Below are 23,714 nucleotides of genomic sequence, written 5' to 3'. Positions count from 1 at the left end.
ATGCTTAAAAATTCTTAGGCTCCTGGCTGGCTCGCCACTTATGTAACCCAACTTGTGAATTATTATTAAGAATTCTTTACATTATACATGAAAAAAAACTACTTTCCACTGCTCTTTTTTTCTAGCTGGGCTACAACCTCCCCCACTGAACTCATGCACGCCCCGTTGCATGGCAATGGTTGGGTAATTACTGTCTGATGGGTCTGGACAGGGCAATCTAATGGGTGATAACCCTCATCCAAAATGTCTGTAAAAGCCGTGGTTAAACCCTGGAACAGAGATTGCACCACCGCTATAAGTGGATGCCCAAGTTTCACATACTGAAGGCGTTTAGGCGGTTCTCGCTCCCTATTTGATCGTCTAGCAGAACCAGGTTGGTCTTGGCTTCCAATCAGTGTCTGGTCTACTGAGAGCTCTTCAGGAGATTCATCTGTTGGTGACTCATTTGACAATCCCATTTCAGTTCGACCTGCCGCCTCAACATCCGTAGACAGGTTTGGAGCAAGAGAAGATAACCCGGGATTCAAGTCATGACAATCACTTCCAGGTGCAATCCTTTCGGTCTCCATCTCTGCTGGTGGATTTTGGTCATCGCTCACGATTTCTGTGTCATGACAGTGACTCTCAGACACTGGAAGAGTTGCTGAATCTGGACTGTCAACAGGTAAGTTACATAACTGGTCAGTCTGTGGATTGCAGCTTGGATATCGAGCAGTAGAACCTTTAACTGAGGGACAAAATTCTGGAAGTTGTGCATCTTCCCCAGAAGACACTGATAAATAAGGGTGCGTTTCTTGATGAATGGTGACCGTAGGTATCTCAGAACTGGGGGCGTCTCTGAACCAGTAATTGGGGAAAATCTCATCCTCAGCCTCTGAGAATTGATCGGAGTCTGCAACTGGACTGAGACGTGTTGCTGGCCTGCGTCTTTGTGTCTGCCCTACAGGCTTGTCACTACTCTCGTTGGGGAGATAGCCACAAGGGAGTAATAGGTCCCTATGCAATGTCCGCAGTGGACCATCTTTCTTCTCAGGTCTCACAGTATACACTGGAAGGGATCCTGCTCTGCTTACGACTATGTAGATGGCTGCCTCCCACTTGTCTGCAATCTTGTTTTTTCCACGAATGCGGACATTTCTGACTAATACTCTGTCCCCTACCTCCAGATCTGAAATAGTCACACGCCTGTCAAATCTGGATTTATTCTTTTCTGCTATCTTGGCAGCATTTCCAGTAGCTACCTTGTAACTCTCTTGTAAGTGGGATTTCAGATTTTGCACGTACTGTGAGTGTGAAATCTGTTGCTCCTCTTTCACCGGCAGCCCAAAAGCCAAATCCACCGGCAGGCGAGGCTGGCGACCGAACATAAGCTCGTACGGTGCAAATCCAGTCACCTCATTCCTGGTGCAATTATAAGCATGAACAAGGGGCTTCACAAAATCACGCCAGTGAGACTTGTCTTTGTTTTGAAGAGTGCCTAGCATGTCCAGCAATGTGCGATTGAACCGCTCCACTGGATTTCCTCTGGGATGGTAGGGAGTAGTTCTAACCTTCTGTATGCCAGCCATCTGACAGAGCTCTTTTATTGTGCGAGACTCAAAATCAGGTCCCTGATCACTGTGCAACTTTTCTGGGAACCCGTAATGCACAATAAAATTGTCCCATAGGCACTTAGCTACTGTGCGAGCCTTTTGATTGCATGTTGGTATAGCAATTGCATACTTAGTAAAGTGATCAGTGATCACAAGGATGTCTTTAGCTCCACTTTTGTCTGGTTCGAGAGAGAGGAAGTCCATACAAACCAGTTCCAGTGGCCTTGTGGTACTGATGTTGACTAACGGTGCAGCTCTGTCAGGCAACGCCTTTCTGCGCACACATCTACCACAGGTCTTTATTTTCCTCTCTACATCCAAGGCCATTCTGGGCCAATAGAATCTGGCCCTAACGAGATCTAATGTGCGCTCAATGCCCATATGACCTATATGGTCATGCAGACTGCTCAAAACAGTCTCTCTGAGCTCTGGGGGCAGTACTAGCTGGTGAGATACCCGAGACCCGAGCTGGCGTCTCCGGTATAAGATGCCATTTATAAGCTGAAACCGACCAACCTCTCGAAGTAGGAGTGGAAGATCTGGAAGTTCACCCCTTAAAGTAGGCGGTGGGCTTACCCCATGCTCAAGTTGGGATATGACATGCCTTAGACATTGGTCAGCTCTCTGTTTATCCATCAACTCAGCCTCAGTCAGTTGAGGAATAAGAGGCAATCCTCCAAACTCATCTTCTTGTCCATAGCAGTCAGGCACAGCATCAGAGGACATAGCAAGAGTTTCAACAAGAGTAACACAGCCATCCAAACTCGGATTAACAGAGCTGGCGCTATACACTGACTGTCTTTCACAAATGGCTTTCACAACCGCTTGGTTGGCTTCCTCGAGATTTTCAAGATCAGCGAGATGACCCTGAGTGAACTGGAAAATGCGCTCCCTCTCTTTCTGGGATTTCAGATCATCCACAAGAGCTCCGTGGGGTCTACGGGATAACCCATCCGCATCCCAGTTTTGCTTCCCAGGACGATACAGCAGCTTGAATGTGAACGTAGACAAAGCTGCGAGCCATCTGTAGCTCGTTGCATCAAGTTTTGCAGTCGTCAATATGTACGTCAAGGGATTGCTATCAGTGACAACAGTAAAGTGATTCCCATATAGGTAGTCACTAAACTTTTCTGTTACTGACCACTTAAGCGCCAAAAACTCTAATTTGTGCGCTGGGTATCGAGACTCGCTATGCGACAGCCCTCTGCTTGCATAGGCTATGACACGTAACTGCCCTTCCTGCTCCTGGTACAAGACAGCACCAAGGCCTGTAGTGCTAGCATCAGTGTGGAGCACATAAGGCTTTTGAGGGTCAGCGAACCCTAGGACAGGGGCAGTTGTCAGCTTTTCAATAACTGACTCAAATGCCTGCTGGCAAGCTGATGTCCAACGGTTCCCAAACGGCTCTTTGGGATGGTGATAATGCTCTTGGCTGTCTCTTGATCTACCCCTTTTGGTTGATTGAGGATAGCCCTGAGTCAGATCATTGAGGGGCTTCACAATGCTGGAATAGTCTTTTACGAACCTTCGATAATAGCCAGCGAACCCAAGAAAAGATCGCAATTCCCTGAGGGTCTGAGGAACTGGCCAAGTACGAAGGGCAGAGATTTTCTCTGGATCTGTCTCAACTCCATTTCTGGACACTATGTGTCCCAGGTACCGCACTGAGGTCTGGAAAAACACACACTTTTCAGGTGATAACTTTAATCCAAACTCTCTCAACCGAGTGAGCACCTCCAACAACCTTGTTTCATGTTCTTCCAGGGTCTTTGAGAACACTATCAAGTCGTCGAGGAAAACTAGCACCTCTTTCAAATGCATATCCCCCATGCACTTCTCCATTAATCTTTGGAATGTGCTTGGCGCATTTGTCAGGCCTTGCGGCATGCGGTTAAATTCCCAGAAGCCCAAAGGGCAGACAAAGGCCGTCTTGGGTTTATCCACTTCATCTACCTCGATTTGATAATATCCAGACTTTAGGTCAAGCACAGAAAACCACTGGGAACCAGAGAGAGCCGCGAAGGTGTCTTCAAGCTTAGGAAGCGTGTAAGCATCCTTTATTGTCTGAAGGTTGAGTTTTCTGTAGTCTATGCACAACCGGACCTGGCCATTCTTTTTACGGACTACCACAATGGGCGAAGAGAAGGGAGACTCGGACTCTCTGATTACACCTGTATCAAGAAGCTCTTGAATGTGCCTACGGACAGCCTCAATGTCTTGAGGGTGTAGCGGACGAGCACGGTGTTTGAAAGGAGCCTCGTCTGAGAGCTTGATGTGGTGAGTCACCTTGTCGGTTCTTCCAAAGTCCAAGTCATGTTGCGCAAATACATCTGGCATGTTGTTAAGGAGTCGTGTGATACGACCCTTCCACTCGGGAGGGATTGGGGACTCTCCAAAGTTGAAGTTACAATTGGCCTCTTGAGTGAGATCTGCCTTTTGCAAGTTAACCATACTCTGCTCCTTTGACAAAATACATTGGTAAGCGCTAATGTCAGCAATTTGACATTTAGCAGGAATGACAATGTCATGTTCAGATTGGTTGGTAATCACAACTGGAAGCCTAAAGGGTCGTTGTTTGGACAGGTCAACCAGACAAGTGTTCACTAGCAGACCACCAGGTAGAGAGGAACTGGAAGGCTGCTCAACAACAACTGATTGTTCATGCCGAAGACCGCTGGCAGTAGAGACACCCTCCAAAACCACTGTGGCCCCTGCTGGGACAACCTGAGAGATTCTGCCCTTCAGTTTTACAACACCATGGTGACTGACGTTAGACTGATTGTGTCTGAGTTCAAGCACCTTAATGACCGCTTTGTAGCCGTGAGGAAATGTCTTGGGATCTCCTGGATTAGCTTTGCAATAAATGTCATACAACACATCAAGTGTATTTGTCCCTATGAGTAAGTAGGACCCTGAGGTAGCTCGAACGTCAGGAACTATGAGAGCTAATGTGGGCACCTCAATAGACATACCAAGAAATTCTTTTGGAAAAGTGACAGTAGTTTCAATGTAGCCCAAATAAGGTACAGCCTGTCCATTCGCCCCTTCAACCTCCAAGAGGTCATAGAGAGGCTTGATGTCCTGCACTGACATGTGTTGTTCATAAAAGGATTGGGGGATAGTAGTCACTTGCGAGCCGGTATCTAGCAGACAACTAAATGTTTTATCTTCAATTATCACTTCAGCAGTGCTCCTGGTACCAATCAGACCCTTTGGAAGCCTGAAGGATTGCTTTTCACTACTGGAGTGCTCTAGATCCACACACTTGCCTGCTTTGCTGACAATCTTTACGTCTGTGGGACGCTGCGCATGTTCTTCAGCCTCTGTCTGTCCCACAACAGAGACTGGATCTAGTTTAAAGGTGAACTGGAGTCGCTGGGACAACTTTGACTTTCCCACGCGTGCTGCCTCCTCTCCAACTGCTTCTTCTTTTCAATAACTAGTGCAGAATTTGCAGGGTTTGTACAAGAAGTGGCAATATGCCCATCTTCCCCACAGTGAAAACAATACCAAGGCCTGGGCCTGCCTGTCTGTTTTACTCCGGCTAATCGATGCACTTCTTGATGTGTGTTGTCCATTTTCGATTTACAGGTTGTCTTTTTAACCGGTTTCTTGTTGGCACGCTCACTTAGCTTTTCCTGTGATGCAAATGAGGCTAGCTGACTCTGCAAGCTAGCTATCTGCTTTTGAAGTTCCTCAATAGCTTTCGGACCACACTGTGGGCTTTCTCTTACGCCTGCACAAACACAGGAACTCTGAGCATGGACAGATACTCGTTTTGATGAACCAATGTGCTTTTTCATCCTATCAACCTTTGCAGCTTGTCTATCTTCTTCGGTACGCAACATTAGCAAGAGCTCTGAAAATGACGGTGGACAGTTTTTCTTGTGTTCAAGTTGCAGACTGGAGAGCAATCCACTATCCCAACACCCCCTACAAAACTGCTTGAGGAGATGTTTGTCTACATCATCAGGTGGAATACCCCCCCTTTTTACTGCTAAATTTAATGCTAGCTGTAAACGATGGAGGAAAGCTGATGGTTTCTCGCCTGGGTCCTGAAGGGTATTCATGAACTGAGCAAAAAGCTCCTCACCATCCTCTACAGCGCCGAAGGCTGAATCGAGCAACTGCAGATAGGCTACTGGGGGTGCGCTGGGACTCAAGCACTTCACCACATCAACTGCAGGTGGAAGCAAATTCTCTAAAATCTTCCTGGACACCTGCAGATGGGTCATACTGGGGTCACTTAAAAGCAGCTCAATGTGTGAGCGCCAAGTCTCATAGTCTGTCTCATTGTTAGGCCTGGGAGTTTTCCCTGAGAAGGAACGGATGCGCATTGAAGAATGGATCTGTGATCCAATGTCATCCTTCCTTAAAATATGCTCAACAACGACCTTCTGAACTTCAGGGGGATTTACATCACTAATCACTATTGAAGGCTTCTGTACACGCAAGGGTGGAACTGGAGTTGAGACACCTTGGTCACTGCTTACCCTTGAGGGACCTGAAAGCAACTGGGGCTGTGGTATTGGTGTCTCATCAACAATGCTATCATGTAAGACAGAAGGTGCCTCATCTGTATTCTCAGTTGTCTCACAGATTTGTGATATCATCTCTTTCAATACTTCCTCATAGGTTTTGCCACTGAGCTTAGCCAAGCCCTTTAATTCAGCCAAGTATGACTTCGTGACACCTTCACCCACCTTAGCAGTGTAAACGCTTGCCAAGGCCCTCACACAGTAAGAGACATTTGGTTCACCCTCTGCAACATACTTGTATGGCATAAGAGGCTCTAAAGCTTCTACAGCTGAGCCACTTGAGTACTCAACAATCAGGTTTTGATGAAACTCTGAGGTAGCATCATCCACTGGCAAAAGGGTTTTAACACCACCATACTTTTTCAAAAACTCTAAAACTTCTTCATCTTTCTCTGATTTCGTGATCCCACTCACAATAACTGCATTGGGAATTTTTACACCTGAGCGCTGGACAAAATCCATGTCAGACACAATTTCTCATTACTGATGCTTAAAAATTCTTAGGCTCCTGGCTGGCTCGCCACTTATGTAACCCAACTTGTGAATTATTATTAAGAATGACCGAACTCCCACTAGCCAGTATCAGAAGATCTAGGATCGGCAGGAGCCCAAGGTATAAACACCAATAAGAAGAGACCACACCACAATATACTGTTCACAAATTTGTTATATTTGACACACAGCAGCTGCAACAATGTAATGAAAAAACAATAAAATAAAATACAAAATATTTCCCCCAAAATAACAAACTAAATAAAAGTGCGCGCATACAGCTTTCTCTGAGTCAATTATATGAGTGGATAATGTCTGATAACTGATGGATCGTTGGGGCCCGTTCAGTTTGTTTAATGTTTGTCCTACCACACTCCGATGAAGGAAGAAAGTTTGTAGTCCTGCAGGTATCTGAAGCTTCAATGGGAACGAAACTTTGGCTTCAATAAAACCTTGGCAAATCCTTTTCAATTTCGGGTTGGCTCGCCATCCAGTTAACTGGAACTGTGGAATCGCTGCTCCTCGATGGGGCTTGCTTCAGACTGGGTCCGTCTGTCGAGTCATCCTTTTACCAGATAACAAAAAAAAACCTGACCTATAAACAGGTCACAGGTCCATATAGTCACATTCACTGTTGTGAAACAGCCACACTTACTTAAAACATTCAAAAATGAACAATAAGTATTAGTGTAACTCTATATCTTAATTCAGCTAGCTCTGTTGTACAACAAAATTATATCACTGCAGCATCATATCCTCTTAGATGAGCTATAATTTTATCAACCTGACGGCTGACAATGTTCTCAAAAAAAACACAGCTTCTATAGTTAACACTGTAGCTGCAGTCAGCAACTCACAGTAGCTCACCAGACTTGTGCATTATAACCAACTCAAAGAACACAACTGAAAATCTGAGAATCGGCGTACATTTGGATTAACTTGTTAAACATAAAACTGATTAGCACCATTTCTTTTGTTTTTTTTCTTAAACGTAATATGATTGCAGTCACTAGCCATTTCACACACAGAACACAGTCAAATTCTGCTAGCGTGAGCGCTAGCAGTTAGCTTAGCGGCTAGCGGACTCGCCGTCCCGTTAAGTCTGCCCTTTTTATCCTTAACAAATTAGGTTTTCCCCACTTTTCGTACTCACCGTTGACAGGGTGAAACTCTGAACAACCAAAAACAACTGCAGCAGACTTGCTTTTAACTCCTAGCGATTCGACTTCGGGAACATTAGTTTCTCTGGCACATGGCATTATATGAACAGGAACGAAATGGCAACACAGGAAATCATGTGATCAAGGTCAACAGCAAGGGTCACTGGGAGCTCATTGCTGATTGGCCAAGTTAAATGACAACAGATAATCTTATTGGTCCACATCTTCCTTTAAACATAAAAGAAAAAAGGAATGACTAAATTCTTTACATTATACATGAAAAAAAACTACTTTCCACTGCTCTTTTTTTCTAGCTGGGCTACACTTGCAATGTCGCATTAAGATGAGCTTTCAGGCAGGTGAATTAAAGGAAGATCCAACATAGAGTGTTCTTGTACGATGCTGGTCAACCAAGTGCCACGAGACCAGAGTCAATGGGTTTTGGAATTTATTGCACAAGAATTAAAGTCATAAAATGTTCTAAAGGTCTCAGCTACACCACGTCCAATCAGGAAATAAATTAAGATATCTTAAAACAACTTTTTATTGATTACCTGTGATCATTTCCATCAGAGAGGCTAAGTGGAGTCAAATAAATCCAGCAAAATTCCTCCCACAGTTTAACAGCTTCCCCTTTTCCCCATTTTCCTTTAATTTGTCACGCATCTGTCTGTTTAAAACTGCTCTGGACTGTAATGTGTCAAATGGAGAAAGTCTTGTGGGAGGATGTCAGCATCTCTTTTGCACCAAATATGGGACGCAAATATCTGATAACATGCTGAACACACAGTGAGGCTCTTATCTTTATAGATAAGGGATGAAGGCAAACAGCCCTGAGACTGAGAGAGAGCAAGAGAGAGAGGGAAGGAACGTGTCTGTAGAGTGTGTGTATGTGCGCACACTTGAGCAGTCAATAGCAGGCAAAGAGGAAAGTCAATTGACAATCCCACTGATTTGTGTTACCTTCCTTGTGGGTCTTGCATCTCTTTGATACTCTGGTATCTCTGATTAAAGCGGAGTGCTGCTTCGTGGCTTGAGCTGTTTAATTCAGTTTGGCATTGATGTGCTGGGGTTTAGCTGCATGGTTCAGTCTGACATTAGCAGCGTTTTGCCCTCTTTCCTCTCACTTCCTCATAGACCCTCCCTCTCTTTCTCTCTCTGCTGGTTGATTATCTGTGCACAGACCTAGTTCCTGATTAAAGTTCAGAGATACATGAAGGATTGCAGGGCAAATTGGCCTCACTTGTTGACTTAGTCATACAGAACATGGCCTTGGATCATAGTCGCATTAACCTTCCTTTGACTTACAGAGCTAATGATGCTCATCCAAAGATATGTCCTCAAGAGGAAGCAAATTCATCCCTTTCTTTTCGCTCCCTCCGTGTTGGCTTTTTGGTTTGGTCTCCCACTCCAACATACTTTTGAATTCTCTTTCTTTTTCTGCTCCTACTCTTCCAACTTACTGCCTGCCTCTTCTTTTACCATGCAATCACCACTTACTCCTGTTCACTTTTTGTTCTCCTTTTCATTCAGCTCCCCCAGAGTCCTCGTACCCCTAGACAGAAGTCTCCTCTAGTGCTGCGCTGGGAATCAGGTCTGATCAATGGACACAACAACAAGGATTTGGACTGAGAAAGGTCTTTTTACAGAGACCTGCAGATGGGAATAAGGAACAACGATGAAGAGGAAGAAGGAGGGAACGTGGAGTGAGAAAGAGGTCAGGGATTGAGGCTAGAAAAGGGGTCGGGAGTATTGGGAGCAAGGAACATGATTTGTGGTGGACTAAAAAAAACCCTGAAGAGTCCTTCAGCAAAGAAGCGATGTGAATGGAGAACGTGGGGCACCTATAAGTAGATAAGCTCATGGCCTGCTTCAGGTGCTGAAAACCCTTAAGACTAATGAATGTAAAAAGACAATAAAAATAAAAATAATATGTAGGAGAAAAGAAGAATTTAGGAGATTTTCAAACAATCAGGAACTCCTTCATCTGTGGATTTCTTATGTTTTGAAAAAACAATGTGTCATCAAGAGTCTTATGTGCTTAACAATATCTACATAGAGGAAATAATTTAGTTTATTACACATGTAAACACCTTATGCAATCTGATACAACAGCCATGTAATAAACCCTATCTTTGCCTAGCTCTGTCTCCTGACTTTTTATTGACTCTGTCAGAATGCTGTTGGTTTTTTTTATTGAACTCTTTGGCCATTTTGAAGATTGCAGTTAGAGACCAGTGATATTTGATTGCATTATAAAATAATTACTTCAGCAATATATTTGCAATGACCAATCTTGAGCTAATCTACATGGCCACTCTACTGGGAACTCAGGATTTACTGGGATTTTTTTGCTGAGAACAGAATTTTCCAGTTCTACCATGGTTATCCAATACCCTTCAGAACACTGGAGCTTAATCATTCTCTCGACCCTTGACGAGTTCAAAGTACTGATAAAATATTATGTAACCGAAGAGTGCAAACTGCTATTCTGAATTTAGATTTCATATTTTGTACAAGTTGTACCTCCTTGGTTTTAATGTGCTCAAGTTTTCTGTTTTTATGTGATTGATTTTAATTTCCTTTTCATCTTTTTTAATTGAATCCTTGATTGAAAATATACAAGTGATATAAATTAGCACCTCTCAGTGATAATTTGCTACAGGTTTATAGTATTTGATTACATACCCAAGGGGTTCCTAGTAAATTGCTAACTAAAAAATGTAGTGTGCATAGACCAGTGATCTGAGTCAGAGGTGGACTGAAACAATAAGTCTACCCAGACAACAGTGCTTGCAAACCAACAGACTTCTAATTTCAACACTATGTTGTGTTTTGAATGGGCTGTTGTAATATCAGAGTGTCATTTTGTGATTATTGTGTCCAGGTTTGACTTTAATGATATTATTGTAATTGTCCTTTATCATCTTATGGCACTGAAGATACAAGTGAAGGGAGGTGTAGCCTGGGTCTGAATCCCAGCTGTCAAATCTCACAGTTATTGTCAATACAGGTACACAGCGCCAACCTTGGTGCTATTTGTTCACTATTTACATAGGATAAAAGTCATTCAGTTTACAAAAGCAAATATTTGGCACTAACAAACCTCAACACTGAGTTATTAAGGTATGCTGAGCCCTTAATGAGCCTTTAAACACTCAGGAATACATCAAACAGAGCACGTACTACACAGATGTAAGTCCAGACATCAGAAATTTTAAGGCCAAAATGTCCCTTAAGACACAGGTAAAAACATCTACGACATTCCTCCAGCAATCTATTTTATTGCACCAAATATCTCACTCACATATAATTTTTCTTGTTACTATTCATGAATAAGTACTGGAAGCTGAATTTAAGGGCAAAAAAAAGCATGTTTATAAAAAGTAGAAAGTTGTGAGTTTGTGAGCTGAATTATGACATAAAAGTCATTCACTGATGAGAGGACAGTGGAAAGAAAAATACTCAAATACATGTTCAAATACAGGTGTTCATTGTTCTACATGCGCATGCAAATTAGTCTGTAGTTCATACAAAACTTGTTCAAATTAAAGGGATTAACTGGTAAAGTGTCACGGTTAGCTGCTGTTTTAAGAATTTACCTGTCTTATAGGAATGCTTGGCATTTTCCGTTCATTTAAAAGGCCATTTTCTTTCCCACATTACCCTCATTATTCTTTGCATGTTTAAATCTGTGAAATACAATTTTAAAAATCTGTGAACGTTACCCTCTGTACTGCTCATCTATTCTACTGCGTTCATCTTCTTAACCCGACATGCCTCATAAATGCCAAAGAACTTCTGGGTTTGGAAGATCTTTTCTTGAATTAAGCAGCACGACTGCCCTGGTGGACCTTCCTGTGGGTGTAGATGAGTGTAGATGAGCTGAGATCATGCTTTAGTGACCTTCCAGTCTCCTTTAAATAATTTATCACCTCATTCTGACTGGACGCAGCCCAGTGACATTGCGGGCACATTATTATGGTGGAGCCACGGGAACTAAAGTGCTCAAAATTATTAATAAGTTCAACTTCTCACTGTGCTGCACAACGCTGGAAGAAACTACCTGATGTTCTTTGAAATGTCTCAATCATCTGTACATTATTAAATCATAACATTAAAAAAATATTTTTCAATCTGGATGGTGATATATAGCCATTAATATTACTTATTATTTTAATCTATGTGTTGTTTTCGTTCTTTAAAGTGCTTTTCTTGTTTTAAATTTAGTGATCAAACTTTCTTTATTATAAATCTTTCTTTCACTCTTCTATATGTTATTTTTTTAAGTATAATTATTTCACCTTTATACTTTATTCTAGTTTTTCTTATCATTATAAATCTTATTTATTTTTAATTTTGGCCTCTTTACCATTTCTTGTCCTTACAGGTTTTAGGCTTTATAAACATATATTTGAATTAATGTGTGTTAATTAATTCTTTTTTTGCAGTATGCTCATTCTGCCTTGGTGTACGGAAGGCACTCCACAAATAAAACCTTGCATTGCTTTGGCAACTTTCCTTGTTTTGCCATGTTGCCAAGCTGTTCTGGCGTATCACCAAAGGCTATGGTATTGAACTGAGGAGAAAACCTCCTACAAGATCAAAGATCAACACTATAATTAGATTTGTAAAACACAGTTTGCTTTGCTACCTCAGAATAAAAAGTAAACCATCAAAGATGTTTCTCTCTATGTTATGTGAAAGCGTCAAAGCCGGCCAGGCAAGTTTCATTTTACATTTTATCAGTCATTCTGATATGTAATCTGACTTTTTCGAAGTTGTGCTGCATACCCATGTATCACAAGCTCATTATCAAGTCATTTCCATGATATTTCGTTATCTCTGGCTTCCAAAGTCCTCTTGGCACAAAGTCATCGTGGCAGCATTGTGTGAGACTGTCCATGTTTAGAGGATTAGTCACTGCTCTTGTAATAACTCTTTGTCAAGAGGACAAAAGTATAAGAAGACATGAAGGGCATTATGAGCTATTTACCTTGTAAGAATTTGCTGCTTTATGCCCTTTAAACAAAAGTTTTTACATTTTGCCATTCATAGTTTTAGACTATGTCAAGTTTTCACACAAAATGCAATTACCTTATAGAACTGTTAGAAATAAACCCAGCCAATACTACATGGAGTGAACTTAGTCTAGACTAGCAACAACAATATTCCAGCTGTTTTAAAGCAAATCTATGTATTTAGTTCTTTATTAGCTCATCCAGCCAAATGACCCATACGCTCATGCCACAGCAAGGCCTTTAATAGAAGCCGTGGATTTAATCAAACATGCACACAAGGATCACCAAATGGGTTTTCAATCAAACTGCCCTTAAGATCAAAGTAAAATTTGTAATTGTACTGACAATAACAATAATAGATTCCACCTTTGCCTCGTCTTTTCTTAACAGCCCCTGTGGCTGTAGTCATGGAAAACATGAATTTACCTGGGTAGGATTATCCAGTGGGCATGGGTCCATGCACAGTTTGGGCCCACTCAATAAGCAAATTCTCTTAAACTTGAGATCTTGAAATCATATATTATTATTTTTTAAAAACATAGATATATTTCTTTATCATAAGAAAATTATATCATGGGTACAGTTGTTTGTATTTCATCTGCCTCTTTCTCCCCTGCACTCCCGAGCTGAATAGTTTCTCCCAAACTCAGCCGTGACTGGTAGAGTGTAACCAAAATGAATGAAACAAACAAAAATCAGATTTCCAAACTAGAAAAAATGAAAGCTTTTGTGGAAATTGCCATTTTTAAAAAAAATCAGGATGCAAATTTCCAGTTTACTTTAAAGGTGCTGAACACTTTAGCAGCAGCTCACAGTCACTGTGAACATCACCTGAGACTTTGGTTTGAGCAAGAGCTGCTAAGTAATGACTCTGGTTGGAGTGAAATGAAGAGGCCAGCCTGCCCTCATCAGTGGAAGTCCTTCTGCCCTTCACAACTGTAGGAATAAATATCCGAGGAGTATTTCTCTCTTTGTTTATTCCATTTCTAAGTGGATCCCAAAATGCTGCTTTTTAAGAGAAAAGCTCTCTGAGGTCTACTTGCACGTGAATAATTGTTTAAACACTTGAGGCTGTGAACATGAGCAGATTGAGGGAAAGAAGAGCTACTTTTCCTGTTAGGCAATGTGTAAACCACTACACTTTGGAAAAGCTCAGGCTACTTCATTATCCAATCATTGACCACTTTAAAGCATACTTAATAAACACTTTAAAGAGTTCAACAAAGGCGTAACTGTTACTTTTTTGAGAAAAATACATTTATGACTATTCTGTATTGGCGTGGGCCCACCACACATTTTTGGCCAGGTTTGTGTAACTCGATGACCCGGGTGTGGACCTCACATGTGTACCAATTAGTCAGTTTAATACAATTCCCAATTCAAACACAATAGCGGGCGTTTGATGACAGATACTGGAGTCACCAGGCACAGTCTCTATGTGTCATACGTTTGTGTACCATGAATAGATAACGCAGAGGTTTCAGAAATTATTCTTTTGATTTCATTACATGCGGGCCTTTGGGTGGGTGTGTTCCATTGTTTTGATGTTTGGGAGAGGAGGGGATAAATGGCATAGCTGAGTCACAGAGAATAAACATTTATTTTACACCTTGATATTACATAAACCCACTTGATTTCGTTCCGTCTGTTTACCGAGAGGAGGAGTGGACCTATTTAATGTGTGTTCACTGCAAACACATCTCAGTCTTGAAATAAGATAGTCTTCTAATGAATGAGCAAGTAGGCTCATTACTCACGGGTTACTGATTAATATCTATTAATAAAGTTCACTGTGCTGTCAGTTAAAAATACTTTTAAAGGTTGTGGAATATAGTTAGGCTTAGCGACTCACATTTGCCTTTGGACTTGTAGCATACTGTAAAACATTAAATAAGTTGTGTTTTTGAGTGTTCCCATGAGTCACTGAAAGATACGGGTGAACTGGCAATCACTGGCCTTGAGCTAAATTAGTCAGAAAATGTCAGAAGCAGCAGCATATTGTTTTGGAATAATCTGTTGAAGGTAATCATGCACCGCTTACCTTACTTTACACCTCAAATACATATCAAGTGCATTGCATCACATTAAATGAAAATATGAACCTAAAGCTCCCTCATATTTGGTCCAGCATCTCCGAAAGGACAAATATCATCAGTATCAAGATTCAGGATGTCATTTCATATCAGCCTGACTCATAATTCACAGTGTTACATATGGTAACAAGGCGAGGCATGTGGGCAATTTAAGGTGCCACTTAAGTTCATGACCATGTTGAACTGGCATCACTGAGGCAACGAATTGTTATTCTGCCTCTCATTTGAACAGATTTGCTCAATGCTGTTGTCTGGATCTGAATATCTAAGCTGTACATGCACGCGCTTGCTTGTGACCACACGGAAGTAAGGTATGACTCAGATATTAATATGAGCCGGACAAACAGACAGCGTTTTCAGCCTTTGAGTCCATCCTCGCTTCTCATGTGTGTTTCCCAGGGTGCATGAAGGGGAAGTGAAATGATACATTCTCTGCTCTGTGCACGCTGTGGTAAAAATGTAATAAAACTAAGGTCTAAGACCGAGTTGGCTTCTCACCGCTTTCTGAGATACGGTGACAGCTTGTCTGTGCCAAATTATTGTCCACCATAAAACCTGCATAAACAGGTGAGAGGTGTAGCTCCCTCCTGAGGCCTTTTACTTTCTTGCTTTTACTTACTCTCAGCACGCTCACTCTCAAACATATATATGAGGGCTCATAATGATCATAGCCCTCGTCCTATCGTCACATGCCATAAAAGTAAGACTTGTAGTTCTCGAGTTACATGAGCGCTTGGCTTCATGCATGTCAGGCTCATAACCGGTCACATAACAGGTCCCGTGTTCGGGGACCTGTTATGTCACCATAAAGGAGATCGGCTTGACAAATTTCAGTTGTTCTGTTGTCCTGCAAGATGATTTAAACATTGAAAAGTTACAGAAACAGTGCCCTCTACAGAACATCTAACAAAACTACAGCAGATCAGTTAACTTTTTGGTTGCCTTTTCCTTCACACTCATTATGCAATGTATCATAAATACATGCAACACACCATTAGTCCGTGTCCTGACCTGTACCCGGTTATAAATGCAGATATATAACAAACCAAGGTTGCAAGATTAGGCAACCTGCTTGAATTTTTTACTTAGAAAAGTTTTGAGGATTTGGTAAGCTCTACACAAATAAACACCTTTTTTGAGAAAGTAAATATTGTGCTGGCATATACTGTAAGCCTGTCAAATGCACTATGAAATGCTGTAAATTATAATAAACGTGAAGCCTGTGCAGTCGGACACGGAAGATTATTATAAGATGACACAGATACACATGAGACATGGCATCTGTCAAAACAATCTCATATGACGAGCTTGAGTTTTAGACTAAACTCCATCTGATGGTGAAGATCCTGTATAATAATTCTAATCTCCAGAGCACTTTCCAAACAGACCTTGACGTGAGAGTTTTCTGTCAGCGGCTTTTTTCCAAGATCAAGGCTAAACTTTCAACGTAAAAACATCGCAGCTTGTGAAACAGTCATGAGACGATATTTGTCAGTTTCTTTTATCATTATTATCATTATGATAATAAAAGACACATTTAAATCTTTTCAGTTTTGCTCTTATTTTATTACAATTATTTACAACCAAACATTAAAAAAAAAAATCAAAAATGCTTCCAGAAGAAAACAAGCCTCATAACAGCAATAATAAAATCGCTATTTAGACTGGCTCAGTTATTAGAAACATTAAACAAGCATCACATCCTGTCTAATTGTACAATTACTGCTGCATTTGAAATAGGAACTGAGGAAATATCCTTTCCTGTCTTGCTGTGTAACCTTCAACTGATGCTACATCGATAAACTATGATAATAAACACACACACACGCAGGCACACTCACACACGCGCTCACGGAGAAAGAGGGGGAGGGGTGGTGGCAAACATTTCTAATGGATCTGTGTTGTGAATGTTGAAAGAGGGTTCCAGAGAGGGGCTCTGGATGTCGCTTCGGTGTCCCTGCTGACCCAGTCCTGCGCACAAACAAACACCAACAGACAACCTATTAAAGATCTAAGCTTGATGTAATTTCCTGTGGCATAGTTCATATCCTATCTACTGCTTTCACTGCTAAAAATATTTTCATGTTTGCTCATAGCTACCAGCAACTTAGCATGTCAGGATGGCTAAAACAGCACAACAAACACCTTAGGTGGTTTCACAATGGAATATATTATATTAGTCATTCCTCCAGATATAGTCCTCTTAAAAACCATATGTGGTCTGGCACTTTGTTGAATCCTGTGTAATTTGTGTTGTTTTCTTACAATCATTGATCTTTTCTCCTAAATTTGATCTTAAAATTTAAGAAAAATAAGGACAGATTTACATGAATATTTTACCCAAGTGACTGACTTATCAGACTTCCAGATTGTGAATTTTGTGCCATATATTTCACAAGCACATATCACGCTGTTATATTAGAGATTTCATAATTTTTAGTCAGTTATACTCCTAAATCCCAGGACTAAACTCATGGTGTGGAAGGAAATGTTCAGCCTTGGTGGAGTTACGTTCCTTGCTTGTTCCTCATTTGTCCCTTGTTCTATCCCATGACATTAAAGTTCCCTTTTTCACAGTTTGGAACGTAGCCATATTTCAGATAAGCTGCTTGTGTTTTTGCAGTTCTGTGTTTCATTTCTGTCTTTCAGGCCTCCCCTCCTCCAGACTCATAGCTCCTTAGCTAATGAAACAGTTTCACATCAGAGGATTCTGACCAACATGAAATGATCATCTCTGTCTCGTTGTGCAGCAACAGAGTGTAATAATATGAGTCATAATCAAAATATAATACAAAAAAAAATCATTTCTGAATCCTGATTAAACTACTGCTGCTTAAGAAGCAGATGAGATGGAGACACATCTCCTTTTTGGTAATGGTTGGTTACTTTTTGCATCATCTGGTGACAGCCGCATTCTGTCCTCTTAGATGGCTTCGGCGCATATCAGCGAGAGCCTGGAGAGAGACTTTAGCCTGATGAGAGCCCTTCATTAAGCTAATTAATGAAAGTGATTGCAGCTAATGAAACACATGCTCAAACACAGTGTAACAGCGCTAATGAGGAATACTGTAGGTGTGGGTTTGAGGTGACAGCATGCTTGGGAGGGGGTGTTGTTGATTAGCTATAGTGTGTGTGTGTGTGTGTGTGTGTGTGTGTGTGTGTGTGTGTGTGTGTGTGTGTGTGTGTGTGTGTGTGTGTGTTTAAAGCGACCAGATTCTTGAAGTTTACCATAGTTTGTCAGAGTAAATCTAGAGCAGAAACAAAAAAGTCCTGGAAATACCAGAAATTCCAAAAGAAAGAGGCAGAACTGCATTAGAGAGAGCTGAGTCTAAACTGACCTATTTCTACGTCCCTGTGAAGGTTAGCATGAAGTTTTGCTATTGCAAAGTCTACCATGATTAAAGGATTGGTTTACTGTGCAGTACATGGTATAGTGTATTTTATTTTTGTTAATAAATCCAATTTAAAGTATCAGATAATTCACATTTATAACAAACTTCATAGGTGTGAAAACTTGTCTCTATAAAAGCAGAAGTTTTGACTTTGTGTGGAGCATTCTAGTATGTTAACACAATGTTCCCAGCAGTGGAAGTCCCAGCAAAGTCACCCCAAGGTCAGACCACCAAAAGCTTTTCTACAGATCTCAATTGGCACATATGACTTGTTTGGAAGGGTTCATGGCATGGCTGCACAGCTTAGATTTGTTATGTTGCATCTGAAAAAACAAATGAGACCAAAGTGGAGATGTCTGACCATGGACAGCACCATTTTTGGCGAAAACCAAACCAAGAATATCAGAACGCACACCTAATACCGACTGTTAACCACAATGATGGAGGGTATATTTGCATATATTTGTATTTGCAGCCATGGGACCTGGACACCTTGGAGTCATTGAGTCAACTATGAATCTTTCTGTATACTGAAGTGTTGTAGAGTTAAATGCGAGGCCATCTGTCTGACAGCCAAAATATGGCTGAAAATGGTTCATGTAACAAGGCAATGATCCCAACAACAAGTAGTGGAAAAAGAAAAGACTCGAGGTTTTGAAGTAGCCCAGTCAAAGTGAAACATTGTGCCAGGCCCTTAAAAGAGCTGTTCATAAATAACTGCACAAAAACCTAACCATACTGAAAGAGCATTGTTAAAAAGAGTGAAACAAAATTCCCCCAGAGGAATGTGTGAGACTGATGAAGTAATATAGAAACTAGTTACTTCAAGTTATTTCTTCCTGGTTCTACGAGTTACTGAGTGAGTTCAGTTGGTTTTTCACAGGAGTGCAGAGTCATGTAAAAACGTTCTTTTTGACATGACAGAGGCTAACTGTTGGTTTGACTAGCGGTTTAACACAAAGCCAGACAACCTTATCGTTTAGCTCACAATCCTCTGACAGAAAGGAAAGAACAAGGGCAAATATTTTTTCCATTTGATGACTCTCCTGAGAATTTATATTAGCAGCTGGAGGTTTAGGTGATGTTAATACTTACCTCAGAAGGGAAGGTTGTACGTGTGAGTGTAATGTCTGAGGAAAAAGAATAATAAACAAGCTCACATTAGTCACATTATCAATCAGTCATTAGTACTCGTCTCATTAAGCTGATTACTCCTGCAATGCTTTGTGCCTGTGAGAATTTGGATGAATGAGACGTGAATAAAAACAGAATAAGCTTGAAATCCTGAAGGGGAAATTTGGTTCTGAAGGGAAATTCTCACCAACTATATGATCCTTCGCATGAACCTGAGACCAGAACTGTGTATCCTCCCTAAAATGTATTACACAAAAATGTATTACAACAATATCCAAGGCATTGTATGTTGCCGTCTTCAAAGAAGTAGCTTTTTTCTTTTGTATTTCTCATTATAACTTCATTTTTAGACCGATTAAGAAAACCAGTACCTTTTCTGTCTTTCTTCTGCTCTTGCTTTCACTTTAAAAGTGGGTGAAATGAATAGGAAAAGAGAAATTAATGCCTTTCACAAACGAAGGCAATTAAATCAGCATGAAAACATAGCTTGAAGCATCAGAGTATTTATAACAAAGCAGAAGCTTTTGTGTGAAATACCTTTCCTGTGCACCACTATGATCACGACTGCCAAAGAACAGAGGATCAACACCGCAGCTGACAAAGAGCCCACAACGAGAGGCCAGTCCAGATTTAATGAATCTGCAAACATCAAACTAGTATTAATATTAAATACTTAAAAAACCCAGTTGTGAAGAATGTAAAGTATTACAACAGATTTGATTTAAAGTGCTAGTATCATTTTCCAATGCAATGGAGAGCTCCATTCCAATGTGAAGAAGAAAAAAAATGTAGTTTTTAGTTTATTGAAAAAGATGCATTTTGCATTTTGATAAATTCTAAAAAAATAAATAAATTATAAATGTAATAAATTAAGTTTAACAGATTCAGATTAAATTACATCCTTTCGCAAAAGAACCTGTCGCATCTGCAACAAGCTTTGCAGACATTTTCCTGGTTACCACAGTCATGTGGCCTTTATGGTAATACCATCATGTTTATGGGCTCTTATGGACTGCTCTGCATACTGAAAAGTGACTCTAAGGTGGACTAATGTGTTATTATGTGAGGATCCGGTAGGGAGACCAGTTGAAGTCTTGCAGAACTTTTAGGTATGAGAACAACAACAACAAAAAAGGCATGCTAATAGCCTACCTGTTGATGTTGGTGGTGGGGAATTCCCTTAAATATAAAAAAAGGGAGAATCAGCTGCAGTTTCTCTAAAGGTCAGTACACTCACATACCATTAGAAGTGTAGGTCCGTACCTTTGGTTACAGTTAAAGGGTTGCTGTGCTCAGACTTGCTCCATGTCTCTCCCAGTAGGACACTGTACTGGCACTGGTATAGAGCCACTGGAGAGTCCTGGACAGGCAGTGGGAAGGTGGCTTGATGCGCGAAAATGTTTGCCTGAAATGTTGCAACAGGAAATTCACCATCCACCAGGTAGAGAGAGAACACAGCGCCGGGGTATGCAGCAGACCCTATGCACAGTAAATGCCACACATCTGTCTGCTGTTCAAGGTGAAGATTGGGCGCCGGCAGGATGTCTGGGAGCACGTGAAATAAGAGCAAATAGTATTCAGATAATTAAATGACTGGATTACTAATTAGGCAGAAAACAAATGACAAAAATTGAATAGATGCAACAATATTTACAAGTCTTAGTCCTCTTGTGTTAATGTTCTACCTAAAGGAATGAATCCATTACCTGAAATACAATTTTTTGGTCTAAAATATTTACAAGTACCACATTAACATGTAAAAAACATCACAGAAGAAAGGCTTCAAAAAGTCATACGTCTTCACCTGTAATGGTGATTGGAACTATGTTGCTCACAGTGGAATTAACCAGTCCGCTTTCTTTGGTCATTTGATAGAGGCAGGTGTACTCTCCCTCCTCTCCTCCCCTGACTGGCCCCACAGTGAAGACTCCCGGCTGCAGCTGGAAGTTTGATACCTGGCTAGCCCGGGGCTGCTGGATAACAGATGCCGTCCCTGTTTGTTTAGCGGTCCTCAGCAAAAGGAAGCTTGTCGGTTTGTTTGACTGCGACTGTGGATGGGCCGGGACTGTGCAGCTGAAGGACAGCAGGTCCCCGCGTTTGACCTCACCTGAGGAAGGCTCTACAGACAAGACTGGAGGTGGGAGGGAGGTGTCTACATGACAGAAAAGGAATGGAGACAGTAGGGGGAAACCATTATCTCTCCATGTTTTGTTACTAGATTAATTCTAGACTCTCAATAAAAGTAAAAGCTGCAACAACAAAAAAAGAAAAAGAAGATAGGCCAGCGTCTGGTTTGTCAGACTTCCTTTTGTAACTGTCAACAGTTTAAGCCGGTAGATATTGTGTTTCATGGGTTTCCGTGTGTGGGGGTGTGTGGTTTCTCTATGAAGAGCAGGATGTAACTACCACTATACACACCCACAGAGAGGAGGACAATAAGAGACCGCAGAGAGCACCTGCATTCAGCAGTGTGTTTGCTGTGCTGGAGTGGAAGCGGATGGGAGTGTTTATTGTTTTAAACCACATGTGGAATCACTACCGATTAACCCAGCCGATTAACACAGAAAACGTATTTGTTCCGTTTTGAATACAATGAAAAACGACAGCCTCGACCACATCCGACTCATTGACCCGTGTCATCTTAATTCTCCCTTTTTTTAATTAAAAATAAATTCATATAATATGAAGTGTGCGAAGGATGTGTTTTTCTTTTTAAATCAGAACCAAGTCTCTGTTAAAGCAAAAGAAGGTCAAAATCAGAGCTGTAAATAAGAGTTTCCATCAAACACACAAACCATTTTGGTCCTCCAGTTGCAAATATGGACTGAATGCGCTGTAGTGACCCTCCTGGCTCCTGTACAGACAGCAGAAAAGTTTACTCTGGCCTGGGACCCATTCTTGTATCCTAATAGTAAACTGAACTTCTCCAACATGAGAGGGCAGATCCCGAGAATCCACCTCAATAGAATAAAACAAAAAGAAAGCAATAAAATCGCTGCAGCTCAGGAGGAACTCAACACGCTCCAAAAATATGCATTCATTTGAAAAAAGAACATATTAAACTACCTTTTTTCTCCTCTCGTAAAGCATGAACAAAACCCCAGTGTAACCCTCGGGGGCTCGGCAGACCAGGACCACGGAGTCCTTTGACTTCGAATAGATCTCCAGGGTAGGAGCCTGAAGAGTGACCGAGGTCGTGGAAGCAGAAAGTCGTCCTATAAAGTAACAGTAAGGTTATAACATTTAGCAGGAATCAGCTAAATCTCAAAAATGTGTCTTCGAATGGAGCAACAGGTTTCTTAACACAGCGGTCATTACAAGATGTGTCGACATTCACTTTTTACCAAGCTTGTGATTACAGCTAAACCAAAATCAGTTGTGAAACTCTAGATAGGAAACTCTAGATAGATAGGATGCCTAAATATTAGGTACAATTATAGGCTCGAAAAGACATTTTTGTGTGTGTCAAAACTTAAAAATTTAATGGAAATCAAACATCGATTACTTTTTACTCCTAGCAGACATTTAACAGATCTTCTACCAGGCACATATCATAGTGATTGTTAATCTTAACAAATCAAAATTTGACAAAAACACTATACTAAGAAACATCTACTGCGTGAAACTTACCCCAAAGTTGGAGAGAGACCAGTAACAGAGTACATGCCCAGGATGATCGTCCACCACTAACTGAGTGCATCCTTAACGCATCAGCAAGACCGACTGAAGTGAAGAAAACACCTACATAGGCTGTGTATCTCTCTCGCTCCTTCTTTTTCTCTCTCACTTGGCCGCTCTGTGTTTTCTTAATGCATATGACATCCTCTTGAGAAGCAATGGGGGAAGTAAACACACTTCCTTTTTTAGACTTCACAGATCACATGTGTGTTGTGATGGGAAGAAACAGCTGGCCAGCAGTGCAGTAAACCACAAACTTAAGAAGAAAATATCTCTAGGTACATAAACTGAATCCTCAGAAATCGAATGTGACGAGGATGTCAAGGGAACAAAGCACACAGCTGCTACTACCTGTACTAAATGAAGGTTGTGGTTTCGGTGAAGGTGCTCCTGTGTCACAGAGTTTCTATTTCTGATATTACAGAAACAGGTGTTTTGCTAATCTGATGCTGAAAGTCCTAAAACTGCTGCCAGTGAGAGAAGTATAACAGAAGGGACTTTGGGACCAGAGTTTTCCATCTGTCCACCAGATGGCCCTGGACTTTTATCCCTGTTTAGTCACCTGACTGCCTTCTCAAGAAGCAGCAACTACTGATCTCCTGATCTTATCTACC

The 23,714-nt window shown here is 41.2% G+C and overlaps 2 protein-coding genes across 2 annotated transcripts in view; one reads left to right on the top strand and one right to left on the bottom strand.

Annotated features, from left to right (window-relative positions):
* The window catches only part of misp3 (MISP family member 3), a 32,009-nt gene extending 22,084 nt beyond the window's left edge, over positions 1-9,925 (top strand). The window contains exon 4 of the mRNA XM_026170612.1: positions 9,316-9,925. Within this exon, the coding sequence (XP_026026397.1) occupies positions 9,316-9,414 (99 nt within the window). The 3' untranslated portion in view covers positions 9,415-9,925. The remainder of the gene's footprint in view (positions 1-9,315) is intronic.
* A 6,534-nt stretch (positions 9,926-16,459) lies between these two features.
* On the bottom strand, positions 16,460-23,208 carry LOC113024036 (uncharacterized). Its single transcript, XM_026170611.1, has 11 exons — positions 23,053-23,208; positions 22,489-22,637; positions 22,218-22,380; positions 21,227-21,574; positions 20,686-20,967; positions 20,575-20,601; positions 19,960-20,061; positions 19,794-19,824; positions 19,610-19,659; positions 19,384-19,418; positions 16,460-16,867 (listed from the first exon to the last, which is right to left on the bottom strand). The coding sequence occupies exons 1-11, from the start codon at positions 23,120-23,122 to the stop codon at positions 16,784-16,786; spliced, it is 1,341 nt and encodes a 446-aa protein (XP_026026396.1). The 5' UTR covers positions 23,123-23,208; the 3' UTR covers positions 16,460-16,783.
* Between the last annotated feature and the right edge of the window lie 506 nt (positions 23,209-23,714).

Source organism: Astatotilapia calliptera, chromosome 6 (assembly GCF_900246225.1).
Source record: "Astatotilapia calliptera chromosome 6, fAstCal1.2, whole genome shotgun sequence".
Lineage (NCBI taxonomy): Eukaryota > Metazoa > Chordata > Actinopteri > Cichliformes > Cichlidae > Astatotilapia > Astatotilapia calliptera.
Note: the sequence above shows the minus strand (reverse complement) of the source record. Positions and strands in the feature narration are given on the sequence as shown.